Source organism: Ciona robusta, chromosome 10, assembly GCF_009617815.1.
Source record: "Ciona robusta chromosome 10, ASM961781v2".
Classification (NCBI taxonomy): Eukaryota; Metazoa; Chordata; class Ascidiacea; order Phlebobranchia; family Cionidae; genus Ciona; species Ciona robusta.
In genome coordinates, this window is record NC_143244.1 from 7,417,371 (window position 1) to 7,434,897 (window position 17,527).

Genomic DNA, 17,527 nt, shown 5'->3' on the forward strand with positions numbered 1-17,527 from the left:
TTATTTAGGTTAATGGTGTTACAATTATTAACAACGGTAGTGTTTATTCAGACTGGCGTGCACCGTTATGTATGAATGAATGAATGAATGAATGAATGAATGAATGTTACATTCATTCATTCATTCATTCATTCATTCATTCATTCATTCATTCATTATGTATAAGACCTATTAAGCAACATAAACTCCAGGCAAACATAGAAGCCGACGAGATATACCTTCATAGCAACAAACAGTAAAAGAATTTTATTTAAGTTGTGCTAATTGTAGCACGTGTTGATTTTTAAAGCTATGCTCCCTTATTATTACGTCATAATCATTACCGAAAAGGCGCGCACATTCCCGGTAATTCCCCCAATTTTTAGAAAGAGGAACTTCTTGTACCGACGAATGTTGGTCGTTACTGGGTGTGTTGTGCACAGCGTATCACAGTAACTACACGAATCACAGTAAGGAAAGCTGATATATTAATACATGTATAAACTTATGGATATAATAACACACTTATAGATAATACCACTATAGGCTACACAGAAAACAGTCGCAGTTTGTCAACACAGTGGCAAGCTATTGTCTATTTCTAGCAAACCGAGACAGCAATCGCATTTTTTAAATTGAAATGACGTTTTCGACTTAAATACTGGTCTTAACTGTATAAGATGTTCATAGTGTGTTTATACAGCTTGCTTAACATATTTTAAGACACACACACATACAAGCCTTTGTCAAATCGTAAAACTTTGCATAAAGATTTTACATAGTATGGGGTCCCTTTAATTAGTGCATGTCCGCTATGTCCACAATATTCACTATGTCCGCTATGTCTGCTATGTCTACTATGTCCACAATATTCCAATTGGACATAGCGAACATAGTGAATTAGTAAATATTGTGGACATAGCGGACATGCACTAATTATACTACCACTACTAAAAGAATAGGCTGGTGGAAAGTGTTACATGTTGGTGGTTAGGGGTTGTTGGTTAGGGGGTTAGTGGTTATAAGGGTTAGTAGTTAGGGGTTAGTGGTTAGCAAATAATGTGGGGGAGGATTCTTCACTAGCACCGGGACCGCATAGTATGGAGTTTTAATTAAACTTTGATAATAATTGTGGTTTGCTAAAATCAGACTGGTTAACACAGTGGAAAGCTATTGTTCTTTCAAACATAGTTCCCAAGGTGGATATGGATTCTTAATTCATAAAATCATTACTAAGAAAAATGTTAATATTCATTCTTAATGCGTTATAGTCACATTGTGAAGTATTTTTAATTTACCACTTTATCATTTGACTCCTTTCAGTGCTTGGTTGGTGAAAAATAAATCAGCTTTTATATGCCAACCTCTACATAAGCATAAAATGGCTACAAATGATGAACACGTGATACAATACAAAGGCGATCATGAAGGACGTGTACTTACAAAGTTAAACAGGTAACATTCATCTAAATTGCTTTATTATTCCATAAGTTTACAGCAGTTTTATTTATGGCTATTAATAAAAACACAACATAATATATCGAAATAATGTAAACAAGAAAACATGTATAATGTTTGGATTAAGTTTGTTATAGGTAATAGCTATGCAGTATGCATATTTAGCATGTTTTATTTCCTGCATTGCAGAAAGTACAACAGTTTATTACGACAGAATAATTTTCAGGTTACGTAAAAGAAAAGTGTTTACTGATGTCACGTTCAAATTAGATGATGGAGAAGTTTCAGCTCAGAAAAGTATTCTTGCTGGATATTCTGATTATTATGAGAAAATGTTCACGTCTGGGGTAATGTACCAATTGATATTTATTGTGACAATTCCCTTCATAAATGTTAATCTGTTAAAGTAGATTCTGTTAAAATAGTTTAATTATATCATTTGCATGTTGTAGACCCCATATAAATAAATTTTGTTTAAAAATAATTTATAATTGCTACGTATTCTGTTACTTTGGTTTCAGTTCAAGGAAGGTTTTAATGAAGATATTGAAGTAAAGGGGATGAAGGCTTCAATATTAGATTTGTTGTTCACTTTCATTTACTTACAAGTGATCGATATAAGCGATAAAACTGTTTGCCAACTTTATGAGGCTTCAGATTACTTGCAGTTTAATGGTAATATCTGCATTTGCCTAAGTTTGATTCATACTTTCTAAAACATATGTTTCTAGATGTGAAGGGATATTGTGTTAGCTTCTTCAATGATGCACTTGCTGTTGGGAACTGTTTAAGTTTCCGTTCCTTTGCACAAAGATACCAGCTTCTGGAATTGGTGGAAAAATGTGACAAATTCATTGTTGACCACTTAGAGTTGGTTTCCAAAGAATTGAAATTCATGGATTTATCCTTAGATGAAGCTGAATCTCTGATTGCATTGAAACAGAAACAGGTAGAAATTTAAATCCTTGATTTTTATATTGGATTAGTGAAAAGTGACCTTGTTTGAATTGTTGATCATATCAGTAATTGTTTTGTGCAAAGTACTATTTTTCTACAATTTGCAGGATTCTGGCCAAGATTCAATTTTCAGGACCATCTTGAATTGGATCAAACACGACTTTAAACAACGTCAGCAATTCATTGAACGTTTGTTTCAACTGATTGATGTCAAGAAACTATCAACTGCATTCCTTGAAGAGATTGTTAAAAAATCTGAGGTATATTAAATTAGACTGATTATTATTAGTTTTGCAATAGTTTTATTATGTATAAAACACCTTTTTCAATCTAATTTGACTTTAATTTTTTTGTAAGCCTAACAACTTGTTGTTAATACCATAGAGTTAGCATTACATTATGTTTAATACTGACACTGGTTTAATTGTCGCTTGTTTATATTTCTTGTAGAAATGGATTAAAAGAACAGATTATTTTCTTGACATTCTCAACCCAGAATATGTCGCTCGTCTTGAAAATCAACTGTTTGTACCAGGTGGTGCTGTGGCACAAGGTGGAGCTAGAGAATGTAATTTATAATATTTCTATTAATGCTGTGGCATAAAGTAAAACTAGTTGGTTACAGGACACAGTACCCTCTATAGTGACACATATTGTTTATACTCATTGTTTACTTTCTTTTATATAAAACTTGGTTTGGTGACTTTTATAATCTCATGGATCTGAAGCAGTTATATTAAACTGTAGCGATTATATATTTCTGGTTACACATAATACCAATGGGTCAGCTTATGTATCAACCAGAACCAAGTATAGATAATATAGTGTCATATTAATTCTATGGTTGGTATATTGGAGATATGAGACAAGAAATGTCTTCAAATCAATTGTACATTTTCACATAACCTGTAGTGCTGGACAAGCTCCTATTCCTTTTGTATGCACCTAGTTTAGAACTCATTGTGTTTAAATTAGAATATGTTTCTTCATTGTATACTGAATTGCAGTTTAGTTAAATATACTGCCCTCATTTTTGCAGTAATCATTTTAATATCAATATTGAGTCATAATTCTACTTTTATTTCACAATAGATAAAACATTCGAGTTCATGATTGTGGGTGGCTATGACACAAGGAAACTTGTTCAAATTTATGACGTTGTTGGGAAACATTTGAGAGAAATAAAGGTTGGTTATTCAAGTGTTTTATATTCTATATTACTTCACATAGTGCTTCAGTCATGGTGATTGTTATATTATGGTTTATTATATTGCCAAAATATCTCAATTATAAACATGAATAATAGCCAATTTAGCACCAATAAATGGTGCTGCCACAGAGTGTTTTATGTTTTGTATTATTCCACCTAGTGCCCTACTTTTAATCATTTCAAATCAAATATTTCAAATTTGGTCTCACCATTGTAGATAAATGGGCTGTTAAGATATTTTGAAATAAAAAATAACAGGTGATTTTCAAAACTTCATAATCATGATTCGTGAATATGACCTATCATGAGTCAGCTAATGATGTCATTTTTATCCACAGTCAACCTTGTATGAAAGGTCTTGTTCAACCAGTGTGAAGATAAACAACCATGTTTATACGGCAGGTGGTGATGATTTCAACTTTGTTGAATGTTTAAATTTAATCCAAGTTAATGTTGGTTGGTACGAGGTGGCATCTATGAAGGAACAACGATGCGGTGCAGCATCTGCTGTGTTGAATGGTTGGTTCCTTATTATGTTTAACAATATATTGGTGGATTATTATTTTAGAAAAAGTGTTTAGATTATTATAAACCCCTTCCTGTTTTAACAGTATATAGGGGTGGGCTAATTTACTTACTTGCTTAAGTCTGAACCTATAAGCTTTTATTCGTTACCAAACACATGAAGTAGTTTATGTTTCTCATTAGTAGTGAATATTGTGATATTAGAACTAATAATTTTCTAATTGTAATATGTTTTGTTACAGATCAAATGTGTGTAGCAGGAGGATGGGATGGTTATAATGCATTATCATCAGTTGAATTATACAATCCAGTGGTGAATACATGGACGAACATTGCTCCAATGCAAACTGAACGATGGGGTCATGCTCTTGTTTCTTATAACGGTTGGTATAATAAATATATATGTAATAATAAAGTGGGTTGAATATGACAGTAGAACGGGCTCAAACTACACAAAAATAAACATAATGATTCTTAAGCACATCGAATCAAAAATATTTAAAGTTGAAGAAAGAAAAGCATCTAAACGATATCAACATAAGCAAGCTTTCTCTTAATTAAATTTGTTTGTGAGGAGTAATTTTTAAATTAATAATTAGTAATTTTAAAATAATAAAGCTGCTGTAATATTTGAAAATGATTTTTGATAAATGTTTGCTCGATTTAATGTTTCTTGTTTACTTTTTTTTTCTTGATGACGTCATTAGCACTCGGCGAACCTCTGAGCTCTTGCGACTTCTGTAAATTCCTTCCTCCTTGACACTGTTCAATGTAAACCATTGTGAATTTCATATTTATTTATTCTTCTCCTTATATTTTGTATTAGACTGGTTTATCAAATATTTTATAAAATACATTAAAAACTTTCACTAATTTGTAAAAACAAGGTAGAGATATTGTTGATCCTTAGTTTGATTATTATGAAACAATTACTATTATTTTCAAACCTAACTCTTGTACAGGTCGCTTGTACTCGTTTGGTGGAAGTGTTGAGGGTTTTGGATTAAATCCTTTAAACTCAATGGAAAGTTTTGATCCAAGAGAAGGGAAATGGAAATCACTAAAATCAATGAATAAGAAAAGATCTGGATTCTGTGGTGTTGTTTACAATGATGAGATTTATGCCATTGGTTTGTTCTTTATTCTGTGTTTAAAATTTAGTTCTGTTACATTGGCTGAATTTACAGATTTCATTGCAATATTATATTTTTTTTAAATAAACCGCAATATTGAAAGTATGTTATGACAGGTATTGTTACTTGTTAGATTTTTTACGCCAATGTTCAATCATTATTTATTATTTCATAACAAGAGTGGGTAGTATCTGTTCGCAAAAACAATAGGAAAATATTTAGGAATTCATTGCAGGTTAAAAAATATATAACATGGTTTAACGGAATAGTAGACATGTTAGGTTTATCTGGATTATTTTTGTCTCATTGTGTGTTATTTAACGTTATTTATTACAAAATATTTAAACATGGATGATTAGATTGTATGTTTAAACAACAAGAAATGTAAAACACATTGCATATTAATATATCTGAATAAATAATTTGAATTTGGGAAATTGGTTTGCATTTTAAAACCAACTGCACACTTCAAGTCACCAAACTCAAACTGCAAGAAACTAATCTTAGGGTGGTATGCAGAAAGTATAATCAACTTTGATCTTAGATCAAATTTCATTGTTGACATAACAACGATTTAAACGGTATGCAGAAAGTATAATCAAAGTTAATTACCGATTTTTGATTGTCGATTATCGTCAAAAAGTTAAACAGCGAAATTGGCTGTTTAAGTGTCTGGTGGCGATGCAAATTGGTAGTTTTTAGGGTTGGTAACGCGACATAAGATTAATTTCTGTAAATTCATGTCAAATAGATTGTATTGGATCGTTTTTATAGGTTTTAACGGAGTCTGGGCCTTTTTAGAAAAAAGCGCTTCGGATCGCAAAAGTTCGGTAACCGCTTACTGACCTTACTCCGACTTGCTGCTACTCTTTCCATACTATTTTTACTGTTTATATTGATTACTATTCTGTTAAAGGTATAAAAACAATAACAAATTCGATTTTGACTTTTATTAAACATTTTTGTCGCCATTTTTACCGAGAATTGCCTTCTTCGTGGAGTAATTTTCGAGAGAAATTCTCTCGTCCATTGTTACGTCACAAACACGAAAAATATAAACATAGATCAGCTAAGAATCACTGATTATACTTTCTGCATACCACTTAAGTTTTTTGCATGATCTCCGTTTAGCTAAACTAAGATCAAGCAAAAAGTTAAGTATATTTTCTGCATACCACCCTTAAATTTGTAACTCAAATACATTTAAACTACACAATAACATTTAATACAATATAATTACTCTATACTTTGTATAATGTTTATTAAGGTGGTGATGGGTTAAAAAGCGTCGAGCGGTATAACATACCAACCAACACTTGGACCAATGTTGGCAGCTTAGACCACGTGCGATTTGGTTCTTGTGCTTGTGTTGTGAATGGGAAGATATACGTCATTGGAGGGTAAGTGGTTCTAAAGATTTTAAAGTGTTTAGTTGTAAATACTAAAACAATTTGTTTGACAAATCTTTAAATTGGTTAAAATTGTTGTATTTGTAAATATTAGAACTTTGTATTTTAATTTTGTTTTGAAAAACTTATGGATTTACTCAAAACAAACACGCTGGTATAAGCAGTGGTGTATTAGAAGATTAGATGTCATGCACTCATGCCCCTACCTTTTATTCATTGTTTACCTTATCATACTACCTGGTGGCAGTGTATTTTCATTATTATACCAGTAACTTGTTTATCAACAGGTAATACAGCATTTGCATCCCTTTTTTACGATTCCCCAAACAATAATACTTTATTTACCTATTATTATGTCACAACATCAGTCTTTTGTCCGATAACAGTCTGTGATACATTTGTTATTCAATACACAATGCTTTAAAAAAAATGTTTTAATTTAAATAATTTATATTGGTAATTTTGTGTCTGTTTATCCTCCTGTAAAGTTATACAAATAATAAAACCAGCATATAATGCTATGACGCATTATGGTTAAATAACACCAGCCCTACCTTAATATTATCTTCTTAGCAACGGTGACAAAGAAATAAAAACAATTGAGGCTTATGATGGAACAATCAATGAATGGAAGATTGAGACCAACATGAAGACACCAAGACGTTGGGCATCAGTTGTAGCTTTGTAAACAATGAAAATCTTCAAGAAAACTGAGATGGTATTCTTGGCTACCGACTAAACTAATCGATCGGAGTAACTATTGGTTACCGCGGTTATTTGGTCGGCCGACTAAAATTTAGTCGGTGGTTTTCACATTTAGTCGACCGACTAATTTTCTGTGGATTGCTTATTACAGGTCAAAATCTACCGACTAAAAAACCAAAATCGAATTTAGGTGGCAACTAGTTTAGTCGATAGCTGAGAATGCAATCCCTGTTTGTGTATTTCATGACTTGTTTTGATAAATATTCCATCAATAGTTTTGTAAACCACATGAGCCACTGTTCACATTGCAGAAATACTTTGAAACTTCATAAATTTAGGTTTGTAATAATTAATGAAAAATTCTTCATAACATAAAAGCACTTGAGATTGTATTTAATTACTTCAACCTATAATATATAATTATGCAACTAGTACTTTTGATACTCCAATTTAATAATTTATATTTCTATATTTTCACCTAAATTTTTCAATCCATTCTTAGTGATTTTTCACTTGTAACTGTTAATAAATGGTTGCCATTAATTTTGTCTTTGCTGTTTTCGTCACCATTTATTTGTCTTCGCTGTTTGTTTTCTTTTAATTGTCGGTGATCAACGGCCCCATTTTCCGCAAGAAAAAAACTTTTATCGTCGATGGTGACGTAAATTGACAGCGATATGCATAAGAGACGCGACGTAATTAATAAACGATAGGATTTTATAAGAAAAGGCTTGGTACAGTGTCCTCAGATTTAGCTCATAAGGACTATAAGAGCATTAATTATATATATATTTTAGTTGCCTTTGGGCAAAATATAAATAAATAAAAAACGATTGGATTTTTTTACTTTTATATACTCTCTACTACCACTCAGAGTCGTATAAACACCGAGTAGTCCAACTGCCGTCTATGTGTGTCCAAAATAGAGCAAAAGTGGTGACTTTGACAATGGGTTTAAACGAACCTGTTAAGTTTTGTTTGTGTTTTCCTATTGTGGGAAGGTGTAAAACAGCTTCTATTTACCTTACCAACATTTTTTAGAAAAAATGTATAAATTTAGCCGCATTAAATGACTAAAATGTCGCAAATCAACCGCTTCTAATTCTAATTTTTGACTTTTTTTGACACAGAAAACAAATAACACATGTTTTTTACATTTTTCAACCTTTAAATTTGTTTTTAGGCCCAAGTTTTTCTTTAATTTACCGAAAAACATACATTTTCCCTATACCTACTGTGTTATTTTGGAACCAAATTGCCGTTCAATTTGTGTTTTACGTAACAATGGGTTGGACTACTCGGTATTTCTCACAGAAATAAAAAAGAGTAGAACGCGCAACTTTCCAAAACCGTGATATATTCTTTTTTCTATTCACGTGACCGCCAACTCCGTCCCCATTTCCCTTCGTCTCCATTGTAAAAGATAGGCGCATAATGTTTTTGGAAGGTTTTAGCTGTTTATTTTAAAAACTACACCAACTATTCAAGTTTGTTAGGCTAGTTTAGTTATTTGGTACGTTAACGCTTACAGTTTACCACTTGTTTAGGAAATTTAATTATTTAAAAAAAATTAATTAAAAATTTCAAACAAACGGTTTTTTAGAAATATATATATGTTAGAAAATAGTTTTTTTACACAATAACTTTAATTTAAGTCAAAAAACGAAGAAAAAGTACACAAAACGTCATCGACTCCATTGACTACAATAGTAAACGGGAACGACCCGCGAAAGAGAGACAGTGTATCGTGCTCTCTCCTTTGCCGACATTGGAGATGCGCGTTCTATTCTTTTTTATTTCTGTGGTATTTCTATGGCTCTGCTACCACTATGTGTACGGTTTTATATTTATGTATAAGGTTTTATATTTCTATGTCCGTCTATTGTTCCTGAGATTTTTAAAAGTAAATGCAGCGCGTTTATTTTGTTTTTTTAACGTGTCAGTATTTTTACTCAGAAGTTTAGCGTGACGACTGTGGTGCTATATTTGCTATCAATATTAAAACGCTGTTTTATTTTACGTAACACGCCGGCTGGTAGTTGTAAATTAAAGTTTTTTTAAAATAGAGCAAATATTAAAAAAACCTTAATGGTTTAGTCAAATTACTGTCGATATACAGTCTTAATTAATCTTTGCTCCAATATTTGAACCTGTGTTTTATTGTTATGTATTCAACTTGAAAAGAGCTAAAATAATATTTTTTTTTATAATTTATAATACAGTATATATATGTATATATATATAGCCAGAGACTATATTATATAACATAGAACTAAGTAATATTATTTACCGAAATTGCAACTGAAGTACTGGCCTGTATATAATATTAAAAAATATGTTATCTTATTTGAAAAAATTTTTTTTTTTCCTGGTTTCCACAGTCCCACAGACACAGTCATAAAGAAATTTTATTTAAAAACCAAAAACGAAATGGCAACTGAGGTTTCACAACAACTTGAAACTGAGACTGAAGTCACAGAAGTAGACAGAAACGCAGACCAACCAATACCTATAGTTGTGGTTGATGACGACCATCGATTCTGCTTGGACGAGGAAGCTATTTCATCTATTTTGCTCAAGAATGACGTGATGAATCTTCCCGTAGCCGTTATTTCAGTAGCTGGTGCTTTCCGTAAAGGAAAATCGTTTTTGCTCAACTTTTTCCTGAGATATCTGACAAATTATGGGGTAAATCAAAGTTTTTTGGTGTTTATATATTAGGCTATATATATATTCCACATGGGTGAGGATAAGTAGCCTATACTGGTTGTTAATGTACCTTGAAACCTCATGGAAACTTTTAAAGTGCACCCCAGTTCATTTATGTAATTAGCATTTTATTATCTCTTTATTCTGAATGCTCTCGTATGATTTAAATAAACTGCTAAATGTTTTTGTAATAAGGAAATATCCCATCTTAAGTAACTTATTCATTAAGGTGTGTGTATATATATATATTAAACCTTATACGTATTACGTATGTCGTATATATATATATTTCTACAAATATAAATATATATATATATATTTCTTTTTTTGTGTTATCTCATTTTATTAATATTTCTATTTTTATCCCTTAATTAGAATCTTAATATAGCCTATATACATCTACCATTTTATATATAAATATATATATATATAAATAAAAACAAAACAAAATATATAATCCCCACAGATGGAGAATTGGCTTGGTGACTCTGATGAATTATTATCTGGTTTTTCATGGAGAGGGGGGTCAGATCGAGATACAACTGGAATACTTATGTGGAGTAAAGTGTTCAAAATATCCATCAGTGAAGGGCATGAGGTAAGGGGTGGTGTGGTCGTTATTTGATCTATTTTATAAAAAAAATCCAGGGCTTGTGAAACTTAATTGTAAGGAAAAATTGGAATTTTTCAAAGTATAAATTTTATTTGAACCATTAAAATACTTTTTCAATTGGAAAATCTAGAAGTTGCTGATGTGTATCCAACTATCCCTGCCTCCCCTGCATTTTCGAAAGTTACTGCCTATCTACATGACATGTTGACATCTGTTGCAGTTTTTAGCATAATTTTTGTCTTTATTCTACACTATATATAATAGGCTAATATGTATATATATATATGTTGCCGACAGATAGCAGTTGTTCTTGTTGATACACAAGGAGCGTTTGATTCTTCTTCAACAGTCAAAGATTGCGCAACAATATTTGCCCTCAGCACCATGACAAGTTCCGTGCAAGTTTATAACATTTCACAAAATATCCAAGAAGATGACCTGCAACATTTGGAGGTATAATGTATTTATATCTAGCCTATGGCTATGCCTTATATTTATGTTTTTGAAATTGAAGAAAGCTTACGCTAAAAAGTTAAAGTCTGGTAAGGTTTTTAGGTCTGGAAATTCAAGGAAACTGGAAGGTAAAGCTGCCACAAAGCTTCCCTAAAGTAAAAGACGCAGCTTTTTCCAGCTGCCCTACTAAGTCAAGCTCTCAGAGTGTTTCTGACTTGATATTCCAAATTGTAAATCAAAGGGTTTTATAATACAATTTAAGTTTGACTTTTAGAAGTAGGTTTTATACTGCAGTTTAGGTATAATCTTTTAAAAAATGTGTCGTGTAAAATCTGTTGTCCAAAGCTGCTATAACTGTAGGAGTAGCAGTTTGTATTTTTCTAAATATTAAAGAATAAAAAATGTACAATTAGATATCTAGGGGCTGTCACAACCCCTGCAAAGTTGTCAGGATAAGCTTTAAAGCATACATACTCTGCCTGTTATAAATCAGCACCATTGATATTCCTTTAACCTTGTAGTTCATGTTCCAAGTTAGTCAACAATGTAACAATGGATCAAGTTTGTTGTCAATGATTAAGCTTATGTCACAGTTACGTGTGTTCATATCATGGCTGCCTGTTCTGTTTATTCTGGGATTTGCGCAATACAAGCTTTATGTGGTTCTTATGCATGACTTTTCTATTCCATATAGGGGTTACCCATAACATGTTGTAATGTTTTTGTTTATAAATAAAATTTCCAACCAAAGTATTTTAGTACCCAAAAATCATATATATATAATATAAATAGTAGAATAGAAATATAAATAGATCTTATTACTGAAACGAAATATTTCTACAGCTTTTTACAGAATATGGAAGATTGGCGATGGAAGAATCTTCCGAAAAACCTTTCCAGGTTTGAGACTTTGTAATTGTAACAAATGTATGTTTTTATATATATTTATTTATACATATATATATATACATATATATTGTGTTTATTGTTCTGTTGCTATACTAGATAACTGGTGGAGTTAAAATGACATAATGTATCATACCCTACAGTCCAACGCCATAAATGCCATGTTTAATCAATTTTTGCCAAAATATAAGGTTGCATTTATAAAATACAGTTACAGTCATAATAATCAAACATGGAAAACTTCATTGATTAATGTGGTGAATGCAATATATTTTGACTCTGCTTGTTTGTATAGACCCCAAACAGCAGGTCAAAATCTGGGGTGACATTGTTAAAAAAATACAGTTACACTCATAGTTGTCAAACTTAGGGAACCTCATTGATTAATGTAGTGAATGCAATATACTTTGGCTGTGCTTGTTTGTATAGACACCTAACAACAGGGTAAAATCTGGGGTGACATTGTTAAAATACAGTTACACTCATGGTTGTCAAACATAGGGAACCTCATTGATTAATGTGGTGAATGTAATATACTTTGGCTCTGCTTGTTTGTTTGGACACCTAACAGCAGGGTAAAAACTGGGGTGACATTGTTAAAATACAGTTACACTCATAGTTGTCATACATAGAGAACCTCATTGATTAATGTGGTGAATGCAATATACTTTAGCTCTGCTTGTTAGTATAGAAAACTAACAGCAGGTAAAATCTGTTTTATGCCCAAAACATATAATGTCACCCCTGTTCCAACAATTGGGGTGATATGTTACCCAAGACACCCCTAAGCTACCCCTATATTGGTTTATACTTATCTCATGTCAATAAATATATTCCAGTCCCTCCAATTCCTTGTTCGTGACTGGAGTTACCCTTATGAATATACGTATGGGTACGAAGGGGGGAGGAAACTATTGGATAAACGACTTGAACTTACTGAGCAACAGCATGAGGAATTACAAAGAGTTCGAACCCATATTCGGTCGTGTTTTACAGGTGATTGCTTTAGTGTAACTTAACATGATTTGTATTTAATATATAACTGGCTGTGATTTGTAATTTGAGTACACTGGGTTCAAAGCTTAATGATGCCACCATTGTGGGCGCGTGTTCTTGGGCAAGACAATTATTACGATCATATTTTCATACCTATATATATATAGGATTGGCATATGTAATGAATTGTAATTCGAGTAGACTGAGTTCAAAGCTCAATGATGTTAGTGTTATGGCGCGTATTCTTGAGCAAGACAGTTATTTCTCCAGCCCAGTTGTTACTAATCACCCACAAAGTTCCATATTTGACCATTTGTAAGCCGGAACACCGCATACAAAGTCAGCTCTTAGGTGTACAATTATACACTGTGCCTAATATCACAAACTACGCAGTAGAACACTTTATTTATTATTATTATGACTATTTTTTTATAAATATAACTTATTTAACTAAGCTGAGCTGCCACATTAGGATAAATAATTGATTAGGACGGACTGATTTATAACTTCAATACTTATATTATGTGTAGTAACCATCAATAATATTAAACTATATTTATTTGAAAGATCTGGATTGTTTTTTGATGCCCCACCCTGGACTATCTGTCGCAACCAACCCACATTTTAATGGAGCTTTAAAAGGTTTGTTAATTATTGTAATTATCGTTCGCTAGAAGTTTGATTTCATAATTACATGGGCTGATGGGCAGACATGTCATCTTCCCAGAATGTAAATTACAGTATTGAATGACTTGGATATAGTTACATATATGTACTTGTACAGCTCATGTTCCATGTAATTAAACACACTGCTAAGTTCATAATAAGGTTTTTCATTCCTTATTTCTTTATGATTTTCATTCCTTAAAATTTAACCAAAAATTGTGTTTAAAATACATAAATTCTTCATTAAATATTGTACATTTATTGATATTTGATATATATATATTTGGTTATTTGCTCCTTTTTTAGAAAAAATGTGCAACAATATTGCTTTTTTCTATCACCAGATATTACTGACGATTTCAAAACTCATCTTAGTTGCCTCGCCCCTCTACTGTTGTCGCCCGATAAATTAAAAACAAAGAAAATCAACGGGACAGAAGTAACAGCAGCTGAGCTTGTGGAATATTATCGAGCTTATATTAAAATATACGATGGAGAGGAACTACCTGAACCTAAAACTATGTTGCAAGTAAGATGTGTTTATTATTATATAAGAGGTTCCTAACTGCTTTGTGGTCATCCCCGTTTATACCGAGATATGGAAAGCCTTGTGTCTCAATGTTGACACAGTCAGACTAACTATTATTTCTGCCTGAACCTAAAATGTTGCAACTTGCAAGTAAGATGTGTTTGTCATGGTATATGGGTAACAGTGGGAAAGGCCAATGTGACGTTTACCTTATTTTTTGTAACATGCGTAAAATCATATGTTATTATCAAAAATAAGTCTACAGATTTTGGGTGCATAGACCAATATGTCTTAAGTGTCAACACAATATTGGTAAAACAGGGTGACATCCTGTGTTTTAGAACCTTAGTTTTAAGCCTTAACAGCTTTGTTCCTGCTGTTAGGTGTCTATACAACCAAGCACAGTTTGTCTTGTACTCCCAGTGTAAAAAACTTTGTGTTAAACATTTGATATTTTGATATGTAAAGTGTTTTAGAATATTATATACTGATGCAGTTCAAAATTAACTATTGCTTAGATTTAGGAGTATATTGTGCACTAATTCATTATTCATTATATTTCATTTTAATTGACCGACTTTTCACTAATTTACAAATTTTTGTGAATTAATCAATTTTAACAAAATAATAATTGATTCCAGGCTACTGCTGAAGCAAATAATCTTTCTGCTGTTTCTAAAGCTAAAGATGTTTACGTCAACCTAATGGAACAAGTATGTAACATTACATCTAACTCTCTACATCTTATATAAGCTAAGCTGATGTACAGCAAATTTAGTTTTAAACATAAATGTAAAACAGCACACACTAAATTGTTATATCAAAATAATTTGTTGGATTTTTTGTCCGTTAACGTATTTTTGTAGTTTTTAATCCTGACCGTTTTTCGTTACAAGAATCGTCAAACTTTCACAGAATTTATTACGGTTACAATAGTACATACTATAGCGTTGATTCATTTGGTTCAGGCCGCAGGGTATGCAAGCCCATCCTGGGAATTTTGCATCTTTTTAAACTAACTTAGTCGCTACACAACGCCTTGTACACATAATTATAATTATCACACACAGACATGCGGAGGTGACCAACCGTTCCTCAACCCCAACTTACTTGAAGATAAACACCAGGAACATAAACAAACTTCACTCGATAGTTTTGATGCCTCAAGGAAAATGGGGGGTGCAGAGTTTAGTTTAAAGTAAGTTGAATGGATGTTAATTATGCTTATTTGGTGGTACAACCAGGGTTAAAACACACAGAGTAGACTATTTTCCACATCTTTTGTTACCTTGTATGTAACTTTTGGTAACGGTTTTAACTTTTTACGTCTTGTGCTATGTATGTAACTTTGGTGTCTTTTTGATCTTTTTCTGAGATGTATATTATTCTATTTGTTTGAAGTTTGAACCCAGTATTTTTTAGTAATGGTGCCGTGCTCTTACTATAACTGTCGTTATTGACATATGTTACTTAATTGCTCCAACCCAGTGGTCACTAATGGGTTGTCGGAATTGTCAGCCAACCAGAAAAAATCACTCACAAAACTAGAAGTCAGTGTGATAACTTATAAGCCGCATGTGTATGCAGCCACCATATACAATATAAACGGTCAATTGTGTGGTTATGTTATTAACCCTATCTATGAGTATAAATAATATTTACCAAACATTAATTCCCCAGATACCGTGAACAACTTGAAACTGCAATACAAGAAGCGTTTGATAATTTTGTGAAAAGCAACGACGCTAAAAACGTATTTCGTTACGCACGTACACCAGCCGTATTCTTTGCGTTTGGTGCAATTAGTTACATTCTGTCTGGGCTGTTTGGATTCATATACCTCACTTCAATTGCTACCGTGTTCTCACTCATCTGTATGAGTATGTTAGTAGCACTTGTTGTATGGGCTTATGTGAGGTATACTGGTGATCATATCGCTATCGGACAATCTTTGGAAGTTGCCGCCGATTTTATCTGGGATTCAGTGAGTTATTAAACTGTTGTAACTTGTTCTAATGTTTTATGTCAGTTTTTTTATATGGGCTTTATATAAGGGATAAATCTCTGCTTTGTGTATTTTAAAGACCAAAAGATGGGAGTTATAAAACTGTTTGTATTTTTACATGGCTAGAAACCTAAAGCGTGGCACGATATGCGAACTTAGATTTAAGCCAGAGTTGGCTCATTACCCCGACACCCAGGATGCTACTACTTATCAGTGATAACTGAGTTTGGTATACACCTCATGCCAGCTTACGAGTTACCACAAATGTAACTTTGTGGTTGATTGTACTTTCTGTATTGACCATTAGTACAACCCATTAGTGACTACTCGGTTGAAACAATTACCGTTAAAGTGTTTTGCCCAAGGATACATACACCCACAATGGTAAAAATGCAAAAAGGGGCAAAATATGAAAAGTTAATAACATTGCTTTAATATTTTTATGTTTTTCAGTTCATGGAGAAACTTTACGAATCCATTGTTAAACCAGGGACAACTCATATAAGAGATGAAGCAATCAAACAAATGACAAATAAAATTAAAACGAACTAAATTATTCCATCTGCCACAATCTTGTCCAAGCTGTATAGCACGCTGGGGTGAGATGGTCCAGGTTTTCAAAAAAATTTACCGAATTCCCCCCCAAAAAATTATGGAATTGTATAACTGTATTCCCACATTGTTAATTGTTACAGCACGATTAGGAAATATTGGGTATTATGTGTTAATGATGTCCCATCTTACCCCAACCTACTATATATTGTTTGGGCTACGTTGTGTTTTGTAGCCATTATATTGGTGTGTGTGGGTAATTGTAAGAGCCTTTTCAATATCTCAATTCGTAGTGTATCATGGACATGTAATTTACCTGTTATCGCTTATGTCTGACAAATCACTGTGCTGCAAAACACTATAGTTACAATGCCATTGTAAAAACTTGGGTGTAAATTTCGGCCAACAAAAACAGTGTGTGACAATTAATTTTTGCTTAAAATAATTCTTCATGCCAGATTGTATATTTATTGTTGAAATACTTAATGTTGTAACACTCCACCTGTTAAGGTTACGGTTGTGGCTTTTTATTCAAGGTACGAACAAAGTTACTTGCAGTGTTTACTGTCGTTGTAAGAACGGATTCCCAGAATATTCCATTTGGTTCAAACTTTATTTAAGCTCACTTTTCATGGTGTTTGTTCAAAATTTGTAAAGTAAATACATGAATTGTGAGAACTATTAATATTGTAACTTGTTATGTTATTTGTAAATGGCTCAGG

General features: G+C 32.3%; 2 protein-coding genes and 1 long non-coding RNA gene across 6 annotated transcripts; 2 read left to right on the forward strand and 1 right to left on the reverse strand.

The window, feature by feature from the left end:
* The first annotated feature begins 340 nt into the window (after positions 1-340).
* On the forward strand, positions 341-8,042 carry LOC149730353 (kelch-like protein 12). Of its 4 annotated transcripts, none has more exons than XM_089886989.1 (13): positions 341-449; positions 1,303-1,434; positions 1,664-1,784; positions 1,959-2,112; positions 2,169-2,386; positions 2,502-2,654; positions 2,845-2,962; positions 3,487-3,581; positions 3,943-4,123; positions 4,372-4,512; positions 5,092-5,259; positions 6,530-6,662; positions 7,245-8,042. In XM_089886989.1, the coding sequence occupies exons 2-13, from the start codon at positions 1,361-1,363 to the stop codon at positions 7,357-7,359; spliced, it is 1,671 nt and encodes a 556-aa protein (XP_089743115.1). In that variant the 5' UTR covers positions 341-449; positions 1,303-1,360; the 3' UTR covers positions 7,360-8,042. The 4 variants fall into 4 exon arrangements, with proteins under 4 accessions (XP_089743115.1, XP_089743114.1, XP_089743113.1 ...); XM_089886988.1 differs by lacking the exon at positions 341-449 and adding an exon at positions 894-1,178; XM_089886987.1 differs by lacking the exon at positions 341-449 and having other exon boundaries at positions 1,193-1,434.
* Positions 5,790-7,365, reverse strand: LOC149730354 (uncharacterized). Its single transcript, XR_016385878.1, has 2 exons — positions 7,226-7,365; positions 5,790-6,672 (listed from the first exon to the last, which is right to left on the reverse strand). It is a non-coding gene; the product is annotated as an uncharacterized LOC149730354 (long non-coding RNA).
* Positions 8,043-9,741: 1,699 nt separating the features above from the next.
* Positions 9,742-17,490, forward strand: LOC149730355 (atlastin-2-like). The gene is made up of 11 exons (XM_089886995.1): positions 9,742-10,064; positions 10,552-10,683; positions 10,996-11,151; positions 11,995-12,051; positions 12,897-13,053; positions 13,621-13,695; positions 14,064-14,248; positions 14,890-14,961; positions 15,319-15,446; positions 15,929-16,232; positions 16,707-17,490. The coding sequence occupies exons 1-11, from the start codon at positions 9,807-9,809 to the stop codon at positions 16,803-16,805; spliced, it is 1,623 nt and encodes a 540-aa protein (XP_089743121.1). The 5' UTR covers positions 9,742-9,806; the 3' UTR covers positions 16,806-17,490.
* Positions 17,491-17,527: the final 37 nt, after the last annotated feature.

Excerpts from the sequence above, each read along its gene's own strand:
- LOC149730355 (XM_089886995.1), top strand. The coding sequence starts at position 9,807 with ATGGCAACTGAGGTTTCACAACAACTTGAAACTGAGACTGAAGTCACA. Across the intron at positions 11,152-11,994 it reads ATGACCTGCAACATTTGGAG|CTTTTTACAGAATATGGAAG; the intron begins GTATAATGTATT and ends ATATTTCTACAG. Across the intron at positions 12,052-12,896 it reads CTTCCGAAAAACCTTTCCAG|TCCCTCCAATTCCTTGTTCG; the intron begins GTTTGAGACTTT and ends AATATATTCCAG.
- LOC149730353 (XM_089886989.1), top strand. The coding sequence starts at position 1,361 with ATGGCTACAAATGATGAACACGTGATACAATACAAAGGCGATCATGAA. Across the intron at positions 3,582-3,942 it reads AACATTTGAGAGAAATAAAG|TCAACCTTGTATGAAAGGTC; the intron begins GTTGGTTATTCA and ends TTTTATCCACAG. Across the intron at positions 4,124-4,371 it reads AGCATCTGCTGTGTTGAATG|ATCAAATGTGTGTAGCAGGA; the intron begins GTTGGTTCCTTA and ends GTTTTGTTACAG.